Source organism: Scleropages formosus, chromosome 19, assembly GCF_900964775.1.
Source record: "Scleropages formosus chromosome 19, fSclFor1.1, whole genome shotgun sequence".
Lineage (NCBI taxonomy): Eukaryota > Metazoa > Chordata > Actinopteri > Osteoglossiformes > Osteoglossidae > Scleropages > Scleropages formosus.
Window position 1 is genome coordinate 25,244,116 of NC_041824.1, and position 19,192 is coordinate 25,263,307.

General features: G+C 44.8%; 1 protein-coding gene across 3 annotated transcripts; it reads left to right on the top strand.

Annotated features, from left to right (window-relative positions):
* On the top strand, window positions 1-18,947 carry svopa (SV2 related protein a). 3 transcript variants are annotated; one of them, XM_018748973.2, is made up of 16 exons: window positions 1-158; window positions 3,748-3,908; window positions 4,801-4,886; window positions 5,873-5,971; window positions 6,554-6,625; window positions 6,942-7,066; window positions 7,931-7,994; window positions 8,127-8,252; window positions 8,614-8,742; window positions 10,228-10,301; window positions 10,463-10,539; window positions 11,051-11,155; window positions 11,729-11,840; window positions 12,339-12,420; window positions 17,305-17,394; window positions 17,543-18,947. In XM_018748973.2, exons 1-16 carry the CDS (start codon window positions 124-126, stop codon window positions 17,750-17,752), a joined length of 1,647 nt encoding a protein of 548 aa, XP_018604489.2. In that variant the 5' UTR covers window positions 1-123; the 3' UTR covers window positions 17,753-18,947. The 3 variants fall into 3 exon arrangements, with proteins under 3 accessions (XP_018604489.2, XP_029102107.1, XP_029102108.1); XM_029246274.1 differs by having other exon boundaries at window positions 7,931-8,252; XM_029246275.1 differs by lacking the exons at window positions 17,305-17,394; window positions 17,543-18,947 and adding an exon at window positions 12,884-13,994.
* The last annotated feature ends 245 nt before the right edge of the window (window positions 18,948-19,192 follow it).

Below are 19,192 nucleotides of genomic sequence, written 5' to 3' on the forward strand. Positions count from 1 at the left end.
CGCCACAGCCCACCGGAGCGGGTCGCTCTCCGCCAGCCCGTGGTGCTGAAATCACGGCTCGTTCCCGCCGCAATGTGAGGGCGATGAGACGGAGCGCGGAAGGGCCGAGAAAGGAGCACCACGATGGACGACGACCTCTTCCAGCTGAGGCAGCTGCCGTAAGTGCAAAGCCCGCTGCTCGCTCCCGTGTGCCGCTCGCACACGCGGGGGCCTTCACGCGCCGCGCGCTCCCTGCTCCCCTGCCTGCGCGATCTGCGCTTCTCTGCTCTGTCCTCCTTTGTTTCGGACGAGCCCGACGAGCTGCTGCGTTCCGAAATAAACACACGGGATCCGGCGGCTCCGTTTTGCGGGAAACACCCCGGGGAGTCGAGTCGTGTCTCTCGGCGCCATGAGCGCCCGCTTTGCTGTGTGGGCAAATAACGGGCCGTTTCTGCGCTTTCTGGGAAATGTTTCATTGTTACTGTTTCTCTCAGCTCAAAGGCAGTTGTTGCCTCGTAAAACAGGCTTGATGTCCATGCAGGCGCGCCTGTGTGCGAGTGTGTTTGTGTGTGTGTTATATAACCTCACCTGTCCGTCCAGTGATATTCGAGGTTCCTGCGTGACCTCCCCCCCAACACACAGCAGTGCACAGCTGTCATGCACACAGCCCGTGAATGAGTGTGTACTTCTCCCAGGATGCCCCTCAAAGGCAGTGACTGTCTGGGGGGGGGGGGGGGCGGCTGTGGTGGATTCTCTTCACCAGACGCTCTGTGATCATCAATAAAGAGGCTCCATTCATTCACTCTTTGTTGATGATCTGTGATGAACACATTCATTCTGAGATGATAAATGCTGAAAGAATGGCACAAGAAGCAAAAAAAACAGGCTGTAATTAGTGAACTGAAAAAAATTAAAGTACTTTTAGACAGACAGAAAAATCACTGATTTAAGTGTCACAGAATATAGTGTATGGGGTAGCGAGTAGTGCCCTGTTGGGGCTGTTCTCTCATATCTTGAAAGGGCTTGGGTTCAAATCCCATTCCTGCTGTTGCACCCTGGATTAAGGTATTCACCCTGAATTTATACAGTAGGAATACCATGCGATAAAAATGGGTAAATCATGGTGAAATTTACTAATATTATTATTTGCTTTGGAGAATCAGCTAAATAAAGGTAAACAAATAAATGCTTAAAGTAACATTATTATTATTATTATTATTATTATTATTATTATTACTAAGGATCTGTAGGCAGGCAGTCTCAGCATGAGCACACAGAGCCTCTGCTCTTCTCTGCTGCAATGCTGTGGCCTGGCAGTGAGCCTGTTCACCATCTGAAAGCAACCAGAATGAGAGACGGAGGACTCATCCACAGCAACAGAGGACTTAAAATATTCAACACATTTTCTCATCGTCAGCTCAGCGGCTCTTCTCCTACCCCACCTGGGCCTGGCTGGAACCAGCAGCATTTTGTGACACTAAGCAAAAGATGGTGTGCGTTTAGGTGCTTTGGAAGTGTACCCTGCAGACCAGAACACTTGCATGCGTTGCATTTGTGTTACCGTGTCTCCTGTCACATGCTGCAAGCTAATATGTGACGTGAACACAAGGGGCTGAAGTGTGGTAAGATTGTGAACATGCTTTTCATGCCTACATATAATCCATGGGAAAAGGTGCAGTTGTGGTATCTGTGCTCCCTGGAGGCTAACATCATATCAGAGCTTTGTGTCACTTCATTGTATTGATACTGTCGGGTAGGGAAGGAAGGAGCTGTCACTGATCAATGAGAAATGAATACTTCATAGCGGTAGAAGACTGTAAACATGGGCTCTGCTTGTTGACACTCTCCTTTCTGGGGTTTCAGCTGTATTTTGCAGCAAGCTCTTTCGCTGGAAATGAACACTCTGATTATAGTGATTACAGCATCACACTCACACGTGGATTCACAGCACCGCAGCCCTCTTGACTCTCAAGTGGTTTTTTGCTTCTCTCGCTCTTTGTAAAACACACATTGTCTTGGGATGACAGGGGTGTGTAGATCTTTGAGGTGGAGCTGCTACGACTCTACGCTACAGTCACTGCTTGCACTCATGGCTGTTTGATGCTGGAAAGTACTCTACCAAAAGGCTTCTCAGTAGCAGAAAGGACTTATTCATTTGTCCAACTGGGCTTCACAAAAGTACTGCTTGATTGGAGATGGTATTCTGGGAGAGATGTTTATTGTTTGCTTTTTGTGGATTTGATGCTTCTCCAGGAGCTTTGACTGTGCGTAGAGTCTTATTCTGTCTGATGCACATTGATTTCCTCCATAGAAGTTAATTAAAGAAATTGCAGGCAGATTCTTCTCTTCAGGGTATGATTTGCGATCGATGTGATTCCAGAATTTTTTTTATATAATTGCAGCATGGTAGAAATACAGACTGGAACAAAATGTTGAAACTCACTAAACACCAATAGTATCCACATCTGTAAAAATATTGTCAAAAAAAGTTGTTTCTGAAAATGTTTGCCAGTACATTCTGAAAGCTGAGAACACATAATTAAACATTTTCATTACCGCAGACTTTTTTGCAGCTGAGTTGCAAATTTCTTTGAACAGTACAAAAAATGTAAAGCACTCATACCAATAGTCTTGTGCTACAATGGTAGCGAAAGGTGTTTTGCTGACTACTTAAGGAACCAAGGTGCAGCACACTCTGAAGGACAAAGCAAAGCCTAACAATAATTGTTGGAATTTTTCTTTTTTTAGTCTGGAAGAACTGAATTATGTTGAAACATGATTCTGCTGTGTTAGGCAATCAGCAGCAGTCAAGTGGGTGACAATCAATGTAGGGGGCGGTGTGAAGGTATGGACGACGGATGGAAGCAACAGTGGAGAATTGAAGTAGTGGACCAAAAGGTTTATTTTCCTTTACTAAAAAGTATTCTTCAAAACACATTAACCCTCAACCAAGTACAAAACAAACAAATTATAAAGAACATGAGGCCTATGAGCCATGGGCTTAACCCCTTATATCAACATTAATGCATAGCTCTCCTATGCACTGCATGAGAGTGTCTACATAAGTTTGCATCACATTCCCTCACTAGTGCCCTAATAGAAACCTATATAGTAATAGCTCCGCCCCCTGATTATACCATAACAGCCTCAATTTATTTCAAAATACATTTCCCCCAAAATTACATCTAAAATAAATACTAAAACATACAAATACTAAACATTTTTTACTATAAAAATCCCTACATACATCTTATAAAAACATTTCACACTACACAGTAAAACACCCCTGCCTAGTTGGTTGTGCCCAAGGACTCCCCCCTAGATATACCCCAAATAGTTCACTCCATCGGGTTTACAACACAAGGCACCAAACACAACAGAACACCAGACAGCTACATGGTAAGGAAAAGTCTACAGAAATGTTCTTCTAAAAACAATAAATACATTCACTCTTCACAACAGTACATATACCTGCCATATCTTTATAAAAGAAATATTAGTAAATGACAACCAGACAGATACCGGTAGGCCTTTCCCGGCACCCAATCTAGTTCAAACAAACAGTGTTAAATGGAATACGAAACCAGAACAAACAATATAACAATACAAGATAAAATGCATGTGACAGGCAACAGCAACAAGGTTCAGCGTTACATTGATGGTACTTCGCCGGCATCTTACTGATTCCTTGGAACCAACTTGCCTGACACAGCTCAGTCTGTGACAGGCAGAGCTACCTGACTAACAAGTGTGTTGCTCTTTCTCCAGGGTGATCAAGTTCCGCCGCACTGGTGAAAGCGCGCGCTCAGAGGACGAGGGGGTGTTCCGGGAGCATGAGGTCCAGATCGAGGGAGTGCGAACGGACCTTGAGTCTGTAGAGCTGGGCGAGGGCACGGCTGTACCCCGGGAGTTTGCCAACCCCACTGATGGTAATTTGCCCTCCTGTCCACCTGCCCCACCCATTCCAGCTTGAGAAACCCAACTTCCCCCCCCAGGAGAGTAGCTGGGACATTTGAGTTGGACCACAATTTCCTGATTCACACAGACAGGTTTGAATTAATTTAACCTGACTCATTAAGAGCCGTGCGTCACTAGGCGAACTGTGTCCAGAGAGAGACCAGGTGGGGAATGACTGTGGGATTGTTCGTGGCTCTTTATTTCTCTTCCCCATTATCCACAAGGACACCCACACCAAGACAATACCACCTAAGTGAAACCAGCTTCTCATGAACCAGAACTCCAAAATGTCACTATATTAAACTCAGGCCATCACAAGCGTCAGGAGAATCACCTCCCTCCTTGCTCTTCAGGTTCACCATATATGAGGCTTTTGCACGCTTCTTTAGTTGGCTGCACCTGGTGTTTTTTATCCCCTTGACAAGCTTTCCCAGGTGTACCTGTTAACCATGTTGATTGGGTACAGTCAGGTATAGGCTTATAGACACCATATTCATACAGGAGGAGCAGCAGCAGGTGGCGTATTGGTTAAAGCTGCCACCCTGTGCTTGAGGGATCTAGGTTTGGATTCCACCTCCTGCAGTAGTACCCTTGAGCAAGGTACTTATCGGAAATTATAATAAATATTACCCTGCTATTTAAATGGGAAATAAGTCTAAGTAACTTATCATTGTAAGCCACCATCTGGAAAATTGCTTGTTGAATAAATAAATATAGAAGCATAATCGCAGAATAAAAATTTGTTCAATGTTTCAGGTATGTCCAGCACTCAAGCCAGTGACACAAGGTGTAACACTAATAGAATGAACCACAGTGCAGTTTTACAATAGCCTCTCTTGTGACAAATGGTGTCCCTTGTTCCAGACACCTTCATGGTGGAGGATGCTGTGGAGGCCATTGGTTTTGGCAAGTTCCAGTGGAAGCTCTCCATTCTTACCGGGCTGTCATGGGTGAGAATGTGTAGCCAAGGGGAGGAGTCTGCTGAGGATGCACAACGGCATTTTGGTGCTCGTGGGCGAAACACAGTGGCAGAGCTATGTTTTTAAAGGCTGATGCAGTGCTTGGTGAACAAGCTGTGCTAAAGACACTTTGTCCAGATCAGAGCTGATGAGCTGCAGAGCATCATAGGATCACTTTTATTTACCACATAAAACATCCTGCTATACAAGATGAACTCCAAAGCAGAGTACCTTCTCAGGAACCACAAAGCTTCTCCCAGATTGCCATGGGACCCAGATGTTTCTCGGTAATGTAGCACAGTTGGACTAATAATATGTGCAGCAGGGAGTGTAGTGGTTAGAGTCACCACCTTTGGGCTTAAAGGCTTATGTTTGAGTCCCACGTCCTGCTGTTGTACCCTTGATAGTGGTCTGATAGAGTCTGAATGGACACTGTAAGATGCTTTCAAGAAAAGGGACAGCTAAATGAATAAATGGAAAATGTAATAGGGACAGCTGGTAACATAGTGTTTAGAGCTGATGCCTTTGGACCCAAAGGTTAAAAGTTCAAATCTCACTTTTGGCTGTAGTATTCTTGAGCAAGGTACTTACTCTAAAATTGTAAAATTACCCAGCTGTATAAATGGGTAAATTGCAGGTAGATTAACATTGTGAGTTGCTTTGGAAAAAAGCACCAGCTAAATGAATAAATGTAAATGTAATAAGGCCACAGTGAGGTGCATCTTCTGGAATGGGGTAGAACACCTGTTGTGATCTTCCAGGTATCTAATGCAATTATAAGTTTTATAGTTATAAAATGTCAGAATTTCTCTGGAACCAAAATGAATAGCCTGAAGATATTCTATTAGATGAAGAGAGCACATTTATCGTGAAGTGCACGTATATCCATGCTGCTCCACTGTCTCCTCTACAGAGTTGGAGAATAGTTGTCATGCAGCATCTTCTTGTCCCCTAATTTGTTCCTTTTGTGTATGTAGATGGCAGATGCCATGGAAATGATGATCCTCAGCATCCTGGCTCCCCAGCTGCACTGCGAATGGAGGCTCCCCAGCTGGGAGGTGGCGCTACTTACATCGGTATGATAAGTGGCACGTCCTTCACTGAAAGAGCAGTGATGGAGTTTGGGGCTGGGTGTGTCAACTTCATAGACACTAGTTTTCCATCTCCAGTCATCAGCAGGAAGTGGTAAAGGAAGTAATCATGTAATTCAGAGCTTGGAGTTTCGAGTCTTAGGATGAACCCCGCTGTGGTGCCTTTAAAGGAGGTCCTTAACTGGAATCACAAGAGAGGAAGAGCTGAGCGCCTTCAGCGTAGCAGTGGTAGGAGAACCTGTGAGGGGAAATGGCAAAGCTGAGGGAATTGGTGTACACTGAGAAAATTAAAGGGCTGAGTATTGGGCCCTGCAGAACACCAGTTGAGAGAGACAGGGGGGAAGACAGGGAGTCACACCAAACCAGAGGTATATGAAGAGTATTATACATACTGTACACGTTACTGCATGCTATTATACCTCTTATCGGCAGTATACAGAGAACAGGCTGAATCACTCGTGTAAAATGTAAAATTGCATTAAATAAGCAAAGCATAACACTGGAGGGTGTGTTTCTGAGAAGGTACTTTTCTCTGATTTCTGCTTCTCTGCCCACATCTCCTTCCAGGTTGTGTTCATCGGTATGATGATCAGCTCCTCACTGTGGGGGAACATATCAGACAAGTACGGACGAAAAACGGTGAGTTCAGCAGCATTAAAGGAAATAGTGCTCATAACTACTAGGACATTTGCTGTAAAGAGACGAACTGTTAACGGTTGGGGAGTTCCATTACAAACTGCACTTTTGTATGTGATGTGTGAAGGTGTGAGGGACAGATGGCTGGCCTGTCAATAGCGGGCAGCATAGGTGTGTGTGTGTGTGTGTGTGTGTGTGTGTGTGTGTGTGTGTGTGTGCGCGCGCGCGCAAGGGCACACAAGTTGAAGATGAAAGTCCTGTGGACCAGAGCGTTGTTACATCTCCTCAGCACGTGTGTGTATGTGTGTGATGGGTGTAGGGCCTGAAGATGAGCGTCCTGTGGACCATGTTCTATGGGCTCCTCAGCGCTTTCGCCCCAGTGTATGGCTGGATCCTCTTCCTTCGCGCTCTTGTGGGCTTTGGCATCGGGGGAGCCCCGCAGTCGTAAGTGTCCCCTGTTTTCCATCTCCCGCTGGACACCAATCCCAGCCACTGTCAAATGCTCATCCTGAACTCTCTGAGCAAATCGTCTCATCTTCTCTGGGTATATAACCACACCTCCACATAATACAGTTATACATCATACAGAATACATCTGTGTGAATGAATTTCAGCTAAGCAGATAGTGGAATGAACAGACGAGCAGTACATTGCAATCCTATTTTTTCCAATTTATTTTTCAGAATATTAAAAAAAAAAGTTGAACAAAAATCACCCAGGTGGAACACAAAATTTTCAGTCACTTTATTTCAATATTTGAAGTGATTTATTTGCATAAAACTATTGGTCCAGTAGGGCAAGGATGAACTGGACTTACACCTTACCCTCTCATAAATCACCTCCATTGCTAACTGGACAGGAGACAGTAAACATGCAGTAAACATTTTGAAACATGCCTTTTCGAGAGGAAATCCACACCTGCTGCAGTACCCTTGAGAAAAGTACTTCACCTGAACTGATACAGTGAAAACTAGTCTACTCTATAAACGGGTAAACTGTGACAAGGTAAACACTTTAAGTCGTTTTGGAGGAAAGCATCAGAGAAATAAATAAATGCACTCACACTTGCAGCCAAAGCAATTTTAAATTCTTTGTGCCGTGTGACTACAGTAGAATATGCAGCGCAGCTCACGGCGTTTTTTTTAACTGAATGGTGGGCTGCAGGTGAGCCTTCTCCACAGTGCAGCCCAGGTGGCAGCAAGGTACCGCAGTATGCTGCACTGGCTCTGCTCCAAGCTCTGCACTCTCTGTTCACATTGCTAATGTGGCACTGATGCATTGTGGGATTTGTGCTGCTCCCTTACCCAGGGTGACGCTCTACGCAGAGTTCCTCCCCATGAGGTCCAGAGCCACCTGCATCCTGCTTATTGAGGTACAGCCCAAAAGCCGTCTTTCTCGGTCACTCAACGCTACTTTGCTTACATTACTCTCTGGACCTCATGCTGCAGAGGCTCTAACCCCACCTTATTCCTCTGTCACGGTGCTCCAACCCCCATTGCCAAAGATATTTTGGGCCCTGGGCACTGTGTTCGAAGTGCTGCTTGCCATCCTGGTGATGCCCACACTGGGCTGGCGATGGCTACTTGCCCTCTCCACGGTGCCACTGCTCGTCTTCGCCATCCTGTGCTTTGTGAGTATCCAGTGACACACTGTGAAGATCCAGTGATACAGTGCGGGGATCCAGTGAAGATCCAGCAACACAGTATGGGGATCCAGCGACACAGAATGGGGATCCAGTTACACACTGTAGGGATACAGTGACACAGTATGGGGTACGGTATGGGGATCCAGTGACACACTGTGAGAATCCAGCAACACAGTATGGGGGTCCAGTTACACACTGTGGTTTCCTGATTGACACACCCACTGTGACTGGAACAGCCCATTTATCTGAGCTTGTTGTAATCTGTGCTCTGTGTGTGTGTGTGTGTGTGTGTGTGTGTGTGTGTGTGTGTGTGTGTGTGTGTGTGTGTGTGTATGTGTGTGTCCAGTGGCTACCTGAGAGCGCCCGCTATGATGTACTGACAGGCAGCCAGGAGAAGGCGCTGGCTACGCTCAAGCGCATCGCTGTGGATAACGGGGCCCCCATGCCCCTGGGGAAGCTCATTGTTGCCAGACAGGTAAAGCCGAACGAGACACGAATTGTGGAATTCTGGGATGTAGCTGTTACCTGGGACCTCGCAACCCCTCAGCTGGCAGCCATACTTGCTTTTTACTGCACAGCCTACTTTCCCCCAGACCCACAGTTATCCACAGCAGTCAGTATCTATGGACGTAAACTGGCTCCTCGCTTTACCAATATTCAAGTTATGAATTTTCAAATGTACCAGTTTCTCCACATTATTTGTCTTTAATGGTATTCTCTTCACTTGTCCGTTTCTGTTTGTTGTGGAGCGAAACATGTTTCTGCTTCGTGGCAGCAGCAAAACACATTCAGACAGAACGTGAGTGTGGCCGTGTCCATGATCAACATGGCACAGTCAATAAGTTGTACAATCAGCTTCCTCATGACGCTGATGTGGTTGCAAGCTGTTGGTAGAAGAGCTCAGCATCACCACATGGTGGCCAAGTCTTAGAACTTATCGAGTGCATCACATCGATCAGCCAGAACTGCAATTTGGGAAAAAGAAGAGGACGAAGAGTCCTTCATCCATGCGAGAATCATTTTCTGTTACTTATTCATTCATCCTTATAAAATTCTGTCATTTTAAATTAGTTTTAAAGCTAGTGTATTTAAGGAAGGTGTGGTGATACGGCAGGTTTGGCCTGTGCCTGCTCTCTAGGGGGCCTGGGGTTTGAGTCCCACTTGGGGTGCCTTGCGGTGGACTGGTGTCCTGTCCTGGGTGTGCCCCCTCCAGCCTTGTGCCCTGTGTTGCCGGGTTAGGCTCCAGCTCACCGCGACCCCGCTTAGGACAAGTGGTTTCAGTCAATGTGTTTATGTTAATGTATTTCAAAGTTAATAATGTTTAAAAGTATACCAGTGTATTCTAATGCAGCACTGAAGAAGGGTCTCAAAACATACCTCTTTCAGACTCACTTATCTCTTAACAGCTTCATAAATTTCTGTCACTCTTATTTTTTTTACTTCCCAAGCATTTAAGTTCTAGATGCATCTACTTGTGTGATGTGCACCAGCCAAAGCAGTGACACTGGACTATGTGTACTATTTACTGGACTAAGTTTACTATGACAATCTCGTGTCTCCATCTGAAACTCTTTGTTGTGAAATGCACTCTGTTTACCCTCAGCTGTATGAGGCTTTGGAGAAAAGTATCTGATTTTAAATGTATCTCATTATAGCTAAGCTTAATCCTACGATGTGTGGAGGACCTAACCTAGAAATGAATCGAGGGATTCCGGTATCATTAAACTTCAGCTGATTTTGATTTAAAGGGAACTTTGGCTTTACAGACAAATTGAGTTACGAACACAGATTATGCCTCATTTGTGTTTATAAGTTGAGGAGCCAGTGTATACAATCCAGCGGGGGCCAGAGCTATGACTAACGCCAATAGCGTTGACAAACTATATCCATGAAGCAATTTTGCTTTGAAGCGTGTGCTTTGTGGTCATACTGTGCTTCGTGGTCATACTGTGCTTCCCAGGAGGAACGTGGGAAGATCCAAGATCTCTTCTCACCGCACTTTCGCTGGACTACAGTTCTGCTGTGGTTTATCTGGTGAGCAAGAGGCACAGAGACCATCTCACATTTTTCTGCTTGGTCATAGAGCAGTGATACATCATGGAGTTCCTTCAGTTACAGGAAAAAAACTGGAAATTTAGAGTCACTTGTAGCAACACCAGGAAATGTAATGAACAGTGTTTGTGCATCTTCCCCAGGTTCTCTAATGCCTTCTCCTATTATGGTCTGGTCCTGCTGACCACAGAGTTATTTCAGACAGGAGATGCATGTGAAGGTGAGTGGAAATGCTGTCTTGTTACTGCCCTGTTAGATGTTTATTCTGTTTTGTACATACACTTGAAAACAGAGTTCTCACCAGAAGAAAAAATATTGAGTGGCTTCACTTTTCTCTGTTCAATTCAACGTATTTTTACAGAGCAATATTTACACCAGACTTACACAGGGTGCTGAGCAAAGTTCTAGGGAATGATACAATACACAAAGGTAGAAGTTATAGTGAACTTTTGGGATAACCCGATTGACAGTGCAGGAGAAGAAAACAAAAAACCTCCCACCTGCAAAGATGGGGACAAAAATAAACCTCTGGTGGTCTAAGTAGCAGTGGCTGCCCACCTCCCCTAGGTATTCTAATGTGGTGACAGGTTGGGTAGTTCTACAACACCATAGTTTTAATTGTCCTAAATGAACCTGCTATGTCAACAGATTGGATCTGGTTAAGGCCAAGTTGAAACCGTAAAATAATTTGGTTAAGTCTCAGGGAAGCGTCTGACTTTGCTTTTTCCTAGTGTCCACAGGCAGTAAGGTGGAGCCCCGGTGTAGTCTGGAGTGCAAGTTCCTGACATCAGATGACTACAAGGACCTGCTCTGGACCACTCTGTCAGAATTCCCAGGTGAGTGTTAAACATCTGATATATGATACCTTTTCGGATCTACGTGAGAAGCATTTTTCAATTCAAATTCCAGCCACAGAGACTTCACACTTGTTTTAGCAGGTCATCTAACAAATTGAAACTATTATGGTGAAGCTATTATGCAAGTAATACGAAGGGACAGCTGGTAGTGTAGTAGTTAGAGCTATTGCCTGTGGACCCAAAGGTTGCAGGTTTGATCCCCACCTCTGGCTGTAGTGCCCTTGTGCAAGGTCCTTACCCTAAATTACTCCTGTAAAATTACTCAGCTGTAGAAATGGGTAAATGATTATAAGCAGGTAGTAATTGTGACCTTAACATTGTAAGTTGCTTTGGAGAGAAGTGTCAGCTAAATGAATAAATGTAAATGTAGCACTGGTGAAAGTGCAGTTCCTTGGACCCCCAGCATTGGAACAGAAGAGTGCTCTGTTAAGGCATTTCACAAGATACACCATAATGTACAAGGAACAGCAGGCTGTTTCCCCCAGCAGTGGGCTGCTTTTTGAGGTGAACCTCTATAGCAAGTTCACTGACATAGCTCTTCTTTTCCTGCAGGCTTGCTGGTGACCCTTTGGGCCATTGATCGGCTTGGCAGAAGGAAGACCATGGCCCTGTGTTTCCTGGTGTTCTCTCTCTGCATGGTGCCCCTGTATGCCTGCGTCGGGAGGTGAGCGCTCATGGCCGTAACAAGTGGTGGTTAACATCACTGAGCCATTAATAGTAAGTTCACAAAGATTATGTTACTCATCGTGATGGTACAGGGGTCCAGTAGGACTATGAGCAACATTACCCATTGTCGTGTTTTGCTCGTGTATTCATTACACTCAAACACAAATAAAGATAAGACACGATGGATTATGTTTTCTTCTTTCTTTCTTTACTGAACCACTTGCAAACAACAACTCTCGTTCACTTTGTACATATCACTGGCCGACCAAACTCTAACCAACGGTACTATTAAGAGTGGCCTATTAACACTTATCCAAGTTTATACAACATTCCATATACAACACCCATCATAAGGATACATGATTTCACTATGATTGTGTTATGACATGGAGTCTATGTGAGTCCACTATGACTCTAATTAGCTACATGAATGAATATGACCTTACCCATCATGGAGTCTATGAGGCTGCTGGCTATAATTGAATCTTCTTCACAGGACATCTCTCACAGTCCTGATCTTCATTGCCAGAGCCTTCATTGCTGGAGGGTTCCAAGCAGCTTATGTCTACACCCCAGAGGTGAGACCACATGTCAGCGTGCACTTAAGGTGCTGTAAAAAAGTATTTGTTCCCCTTCCAGTTCTCTCTTTCTGCTTTTTTTACTCTTAAATTTCATCGGATCATTGTTAGTTCTACTCATATATGAATGGAATTTGAAAACATGACAACAAATGTTTTTATGCTATTGCTTTGGCATGGAAGATAATGAAATCTATTGTCATGGGGGGGAATTAACCCCCCCCACCACATTAATCACATCCGCCTATGCTGGTCCCAAGCCCAGATGCGAAAGGAGGAGGGTTGGGTGCGGGGCTAGCTCCCTCAACCCGTTAAAGCCCTATAGGCTACAGCAACATTAACAGGAACACTTCCAACCTCTAGCCTGGAGGAGAGAGAATCTTCATCAAGAAGACTTGACATTATGTGGTGAAAGCTTGGAGTCTTCGGAATCCACAGGACCGAACACCCTTTCTTTCAACAGGAACAGCATCACTGGGACGTGGACTGTCAAGACCATCTATCAAGGCGGGAAGATCGGACAAAAAGCTGCAGAAATGAAAAAGTACAATATTGCCTTGCTTGGAATCATTGAAACCAGATGGACACAGTCTGGACAGAAGAGGCTGACAAACAGAGAGTTGCAGCTATACTCCACGCATGAAGAAGAGGACGCCCCTGAGAAGGTATAGCTCTCATGCTATAAAAATCAGCACAAAGAGCGCTGATAAGCTGGGAGGCTCATGGGCCAATAACCATCGCAGCAGCTTTCAGAACAAAGATAAAGAAGCTCAAGCTGATCATCATTCAGTGCTCTCCACCTACCAATGACAGTGATGAAGATGTCAAGCAAGAATTCTACGGCCAATTCCAGAGCATTCTCGACAAGTGTCCAGAAAGAGACATCACCCTCCTCATTGGCATTTCAATGCGAAGATAGAAGAGGACAACACCAGCATTGGACTACCACCTGTTGATTGCTAAACTGAAGGTCAAGCTGAAGAACTGGATTGAGACAGCAATAGAAGGTAGGCCTCTTGAGAGACACCAAGGCGGGGGAAGAGTTCAGGCTAAAACTCAATAAGTTTCAAGTACTGCAAGAACTTTTAAAATTCAAGGCAACTATAGAAAACCAGTGGTGTACTAAAGACACATTGACATCAACATGTGAAGTAGTAGTCAGCCACAGAAAATGCCAACACAAAGACTGGATAACAGCAGAAACCTAAATCAGTAGTGAATAACCGCAGCACAAGAACATCAGGAATACAAGAAGAGTATACAAGCCAACAGAGAGGTGAGGAGGAGCATCAAAGTGGACAAGTGAAAATAAACTGATAGCCTAGCAGAAGAGGCAGAACAAGCAGCTGGCAGTGGCAATGTGAAACAGCTTCCTGGTGATGTTGTAGAGCTATCAGGCAAATACAGCAAACCACAAAGACCTGTCAAGGACAAAGAAGAGACTGCCATCACGGGAAAATACGACCAACTTAACAGATGGGCAGAGCATTTTGATGAATTGCAAAACAGATCCACCCCACCCAACCCTGCTGACATCCAGCCAGCTCAAACTGACCTTCCCATCAACTGCAATAGCCCCACCAGAGAGTAAATCAAGAATGCAATATTGAAGCTAAAGAATGGTAAGGCAGTGGGACCAGATGACATCCCTGCAGAGGCACTCAAGGTGGATGTAGATACCACTGTAGAGCTTCTGTACCTGCTCTTTGGCAAGATCTGTGAAGAAGATGTACCAATACACTGGAAAGAGGGCTACCTCATCAAGCTTTCCAAGAAAGGTAGCTTCAGTAAATGCTCAAGTTACAGAGGGATCACCCTGTTGCCTGTGTCAGGAAAAGTTTTTAACAGTGTCATCCTGGAAAGAATGAAAGACGCAATCGACTCCCAGCTGAGAGACCAACAAGCAGGATTCAGAAAGAACCGATCATATGCCAACAAGATCACCACTCTACGCATCATCGTAGAGCAGTCTTTGGAGTTGAATTCCTCACTGTATGTCAACTTTGTTGATTATGAGTCTACAGTGTAAACAGACACCCTGTGGAAACTGCTACCACATGACAGTGTGCTCATCCAGCTGGTCAACATCATTCAGAACAGCTACAATGGAATGAACTGCAGAGCCATCCATGATGGTCTGTTCACCTGACAGTTCCAGGTCAAGACTAGTGTCAGGCAAAGATGGCTGCTGTCTCCGTTCCTTTCTACTAGCCATTGATTGGATAATGAAGATGTCCACAGAGCGGAGGAGGAAGAGTCCATAGCTGGATGACCTGGACTTCGCGGATGATCTGGCACTGCTGTCTCACAACTGCCAACAGATGCAGGAAAAGACCACAGTGTTTGCAGATATTTCTTCACAAGTAGGCCTCAGCACCAACAAGGAGAAGATCATGATCATGAAAGTGAATGCAACCAGCACTGAAACAGTCACACTCAAAGATAGTGCACTGGAAGAGGTGGAGTCCTTTCCCTATCTGGGGAGCATCATCAATAAGCAGGGTGGCACAGATGCAGATGTCAAAGCAAGGATCGGCAAGGCCAGAGCAACCTTTCTACAGCTCAAGCACATATAGAGCTCCAGAGAAATATCACAATGCACAAAAATCCAACTGTTCAACTCCAACGTGAACTCAGCGCAGCTTTATGGCGCCGAGACATGGAGCATAACAAAAATGACAATCAACAAAGTGCAGACGTTCATTAACAACTGTTCGAGAGGAATCCTCCAGATCCATTAGTCAGACTTTGATGGTCAGAATCCCCTAGATCCACTGGTCCAGCAGGAGCCAAAATTGGAAGAAAAAGATGGAGATGGATTGGGCACACACCAAGAAAACAAACATTCAGCACCACCAGACAGGCCTTAACGTGGAACCACCAAGGGAAGAGAAGAAGAGGTCATCCAAGAAACCTGGTGATGGGACCTCCAGGCAGACATAAAGATGGGCCTTACTTGGAGCCAGCTAGAAGCAAAGGTACAGGATAGAGCAGGGGTGTCCAAACTACGGCCCGCGGGCCAACTGCGGCCTGCGGGTCAGTTTTTATTGGCCCGCAGCAAATTCTGAAAATATAATTGAATATGGCCCGCACATGGCGCTTGAGCTCAACTCTGTTGCACTTCTCAGTTTCAACACTAGATGGAGCCAGTCACAGAAAAGGTGCTTCTCCACTAAACAAAATTAAGCAAAGAAAAATATTTACCACGAGTCACCAGAAATGGCAGCACCGAAGAAACGCAAGATAGCAAGTGAGTGTAGAAGATTTCAAACACGGTGGGAAAATGAATATTTCTTTAAAGAAGTGAGTTAGAAATACACACAGTAATCATGTGTCAATATGTCACCTCTTGTGTGTGGCCCGGGCCTTTGCTTATTTTTCTGTATTTGGCCCTCACCAAAAAAACTTTGGACACCCCTGGGATAGAGGATTCCGGAGGGCGCTTGTTGATGACCTATACCTCGGGAGGGTTGATGGAGTCTAACTAACCAAAATTAAATCAACCTAATTAAGAGGATAATTACAGTGAGCTGTTTGAATATAGTCAGGGTTGATTTGGACCTGTCCAATATAATGTTCAATCATTTAAAGCCTTACCATTGAAAAGTCAAGTTAGCAAAACATATTCATAGTGACATATTATGCAATGCTCAAAGGATATTTCTGAAAGCTTCTGGAGAAAAGTTGCTGAATAGTGTGAAGATGTTTTCCTAATTTACAGTAAAACTCCATCCTTTGGGACATAGTAGGAACCAGAAGTTTTTTTAGCCACATTACAATCAATAAAAGTTGAATATTAAAAAAGACACTGCAAACATGGAACACTTAATAGGAATGTGGCAAGGCATACGAAAGTCACTTGGCAATTCACCAAAAAGCACCTGGACATTTCTCAGGACCTTTGAAAGAATATTCTGTGGACCAATGAATCAAAAGTAAGAACCTTTTCCAAAAGTCAAGCATGGTGGTGGCAGCATGATGGTGTGGGAATGTTTTGCTGCCACAAGACCTGGCTGCCTTGGTATCAGCGAAGGAGCTATAAACTCCTTTGCATTAAAAAATTCTGAAGGCCATCAGCCCATTAACTGAAACCAAAGTCCACCTAGGTCGTGCTCCAAGACAGTGATCAAATATTCAAGCAGATAAACATCTGAATTGGAGGTGCAAATTAAAGCTACAGAAAGGCTTTTCCAAAGTCCTGATCTGAATCTGATTGAGATGGTGTGGAAAGACCCGGAAGCAGCTGCTCATTCTTGAAAACCTGTAAATGTTGCTGAGGTAAAGGACTTTGGCATTGAGGAGCAGGCCAGAATTCTTCTACAGCAATGTCAGACCCTGGTCTGCAGCTACTGAAAGTGTTTAGTGGTTGCTGTCATCCCAGCTAATGGTGGCTCAACCAGTAATTGAATGAAGGGACAATGACTTTTTCCACACGTATTACTGCATATTTCATTCTCTGGAATACCAAAAACAATAGTGGTACCACTTTTTTCCCCCCAGACTATTAGGTTCATGTTGGAAAGCTTTCCTTAGGACTGTTAAGAGTTTGTTTAGGCATGTATGGGCAAGGTCAACTTCAAGGAACAGTGCTTCTTATCTCACTCCTTACTCAGCAGGAATAACTTACAGGTACTATATTGAATGTGGATTAAAATTTATAGCAGACTGCAGCAAGTGAAACATTAACTTGAGTCAGTATCTACGACAGGTAGAGATCATGCACCACTGCCTTCCTCTAAAAGCACTAACTGAGGTGTTGCTTGGAACTAAGGAGACACTACTCATCCGTTCACACAGAACTTAGAGAGGCCCTAACCAAAGAGCTGGTACTAAGTTTTTGCATGGTTTTTGACAATATCTCCATTACTTTTCTGTTCTGTCCAGGTGTACCCTACAGCAACCAGAGCGTTGGGGCTGGGAACCAGCAGTGGGATGGCTAGGGTCGGTGCTCTCATCACTCCCTTTGTTGCGCAGGTAACAGGAACCCTCTTGGTTGATGAACATGCTCTTTTTGGAGGAACCACGGGGCACATGCATCTATGTCTATGCATCTGGCCTGTGTCCTGTAGACTCACCAGAGATTCATTCGCTGAGCGAATGTTGCTCCACTGTTTGCATGCAGGTGATGCTGGAGTCCTCGGTGTACTTGACGCTGTCTGTGTACTGCTGTTGCTGCCTGCTGGCAGCCATGGCATCGTGTGCCCTGCCCATTGAGACCACTGGTCGGGGGCTTCAGGAGTCCAGTCACCGGGAATGGGGGCAGGAGATGATGGGACGTGCTCCGCGCAGTCCTGATAGAGTCCCTCGCTCCAGCTCTGGATCCCAGGACTGAGGGGTGGGCCAGGGCTGGGCAGGGAGAGGAGCTCCAGAAAATGTGTGGAGCCAGGTGAGGTCAAGGTTTTGGCAGAGGGGAATGCTTCCATTTCCCATAACCCCACCGGAGTTAGCTCCAACCCCAGTGTGTACATAAGCATAAGGATGGAGAAAAGCAGAAGCAGCAGAGCGTGATTTAAGCTTTTCTTGATTTTAATCACAGACTGATATTGCTCCCATGATGCTGCCAATCTCTGACTGGCCCACACACTACCTACTCACTCTGAGCTTCTGGTTGGGAAAGGGTACTTGGGTGTAAGACTGGCGCTGGGAGATGGGGCTAACAATACAGCGGGAAATCCAGCTCATTCATTCACTGGAATCACAGAGCAAGGCCCTGAAGAAGTGAGGGTGAGTTGAAGGTCAGCAAGCGGTGGGGTAAAATGTCACATGGATTCATTTCAGGTTTTTCTTTCATCAGTCCCATTTTGCAAAATTTGATCAAGTAGGGAGTGGGGACCCCGGTTTTCCAGAATGCTGTAAATTGCTGAAACACCTACCACACTTGCTTCTTTAAGAACCAGCACCCGGCACAACTCACTAAACTGTATTCTTTAGCCATGTTCGGCTACTATATACCACTGCCATCTTAAACCACCATTTGGTAACAGGTGTCATTTATGTCTGTAAAACGTATAGTGTGAGTAACTTATTAATATTGTCAGAAAGCAATCAGTCTTCAGGTGAAGAGAAACTTTTACATTATATACAGAGACTCTGAGCCCTACGCTTCAGATCAGAATGTACGCCAGCACCCTGAAGCGAAAGAAGCAGTATAAAATGTGATGGTAAAGGTGGATGAGATGGGCTGGTTCTGATCTGAAACACAAAACATTACTCTGATAGGAGCATAGACATCAGATCAGTGCTGAAGGTTACTGTGCTGTACCCAGTACACCTTTTCATCATTAAAGCAAGCTGATGGTATTTACAGAATACCACTGCTCGGCCTGTTTTGCGTGTCTTTGTCAGCCCTTACAGCCTCTTGGAAGAATGACTAAGAGAAGGGGATGCGGAGACTCCCGAACACTGTCATACAAGCTGTTTCCAACAGGCCTGCCTTTGAAGTTTAGTGCCGCACTAAGTGTCTCTACACCGACTCTTGCCACCGCAATGGATGCACATGTGTATAATACATTAATAAATTCTGTTTAGAGAAGTCTTCCTTGCTGGCTCTTCGTTTTCATTGAACATGAAATCTCTGGCTTCAACTGCATTATGGAGATTCGACAATTTATTAGGTTGAAATACAATTTACAAAATATGCAAGTTTCTGTAACACTGACATTTAATCAGTGCTGAATGGCATTTGTTGCAATTCATTCTTCATTATTTGTATACATACTAACTATATTTTTATGCTGCCACCCCCCCCCCAAAAAAAAAAAAAAAAAAAAAA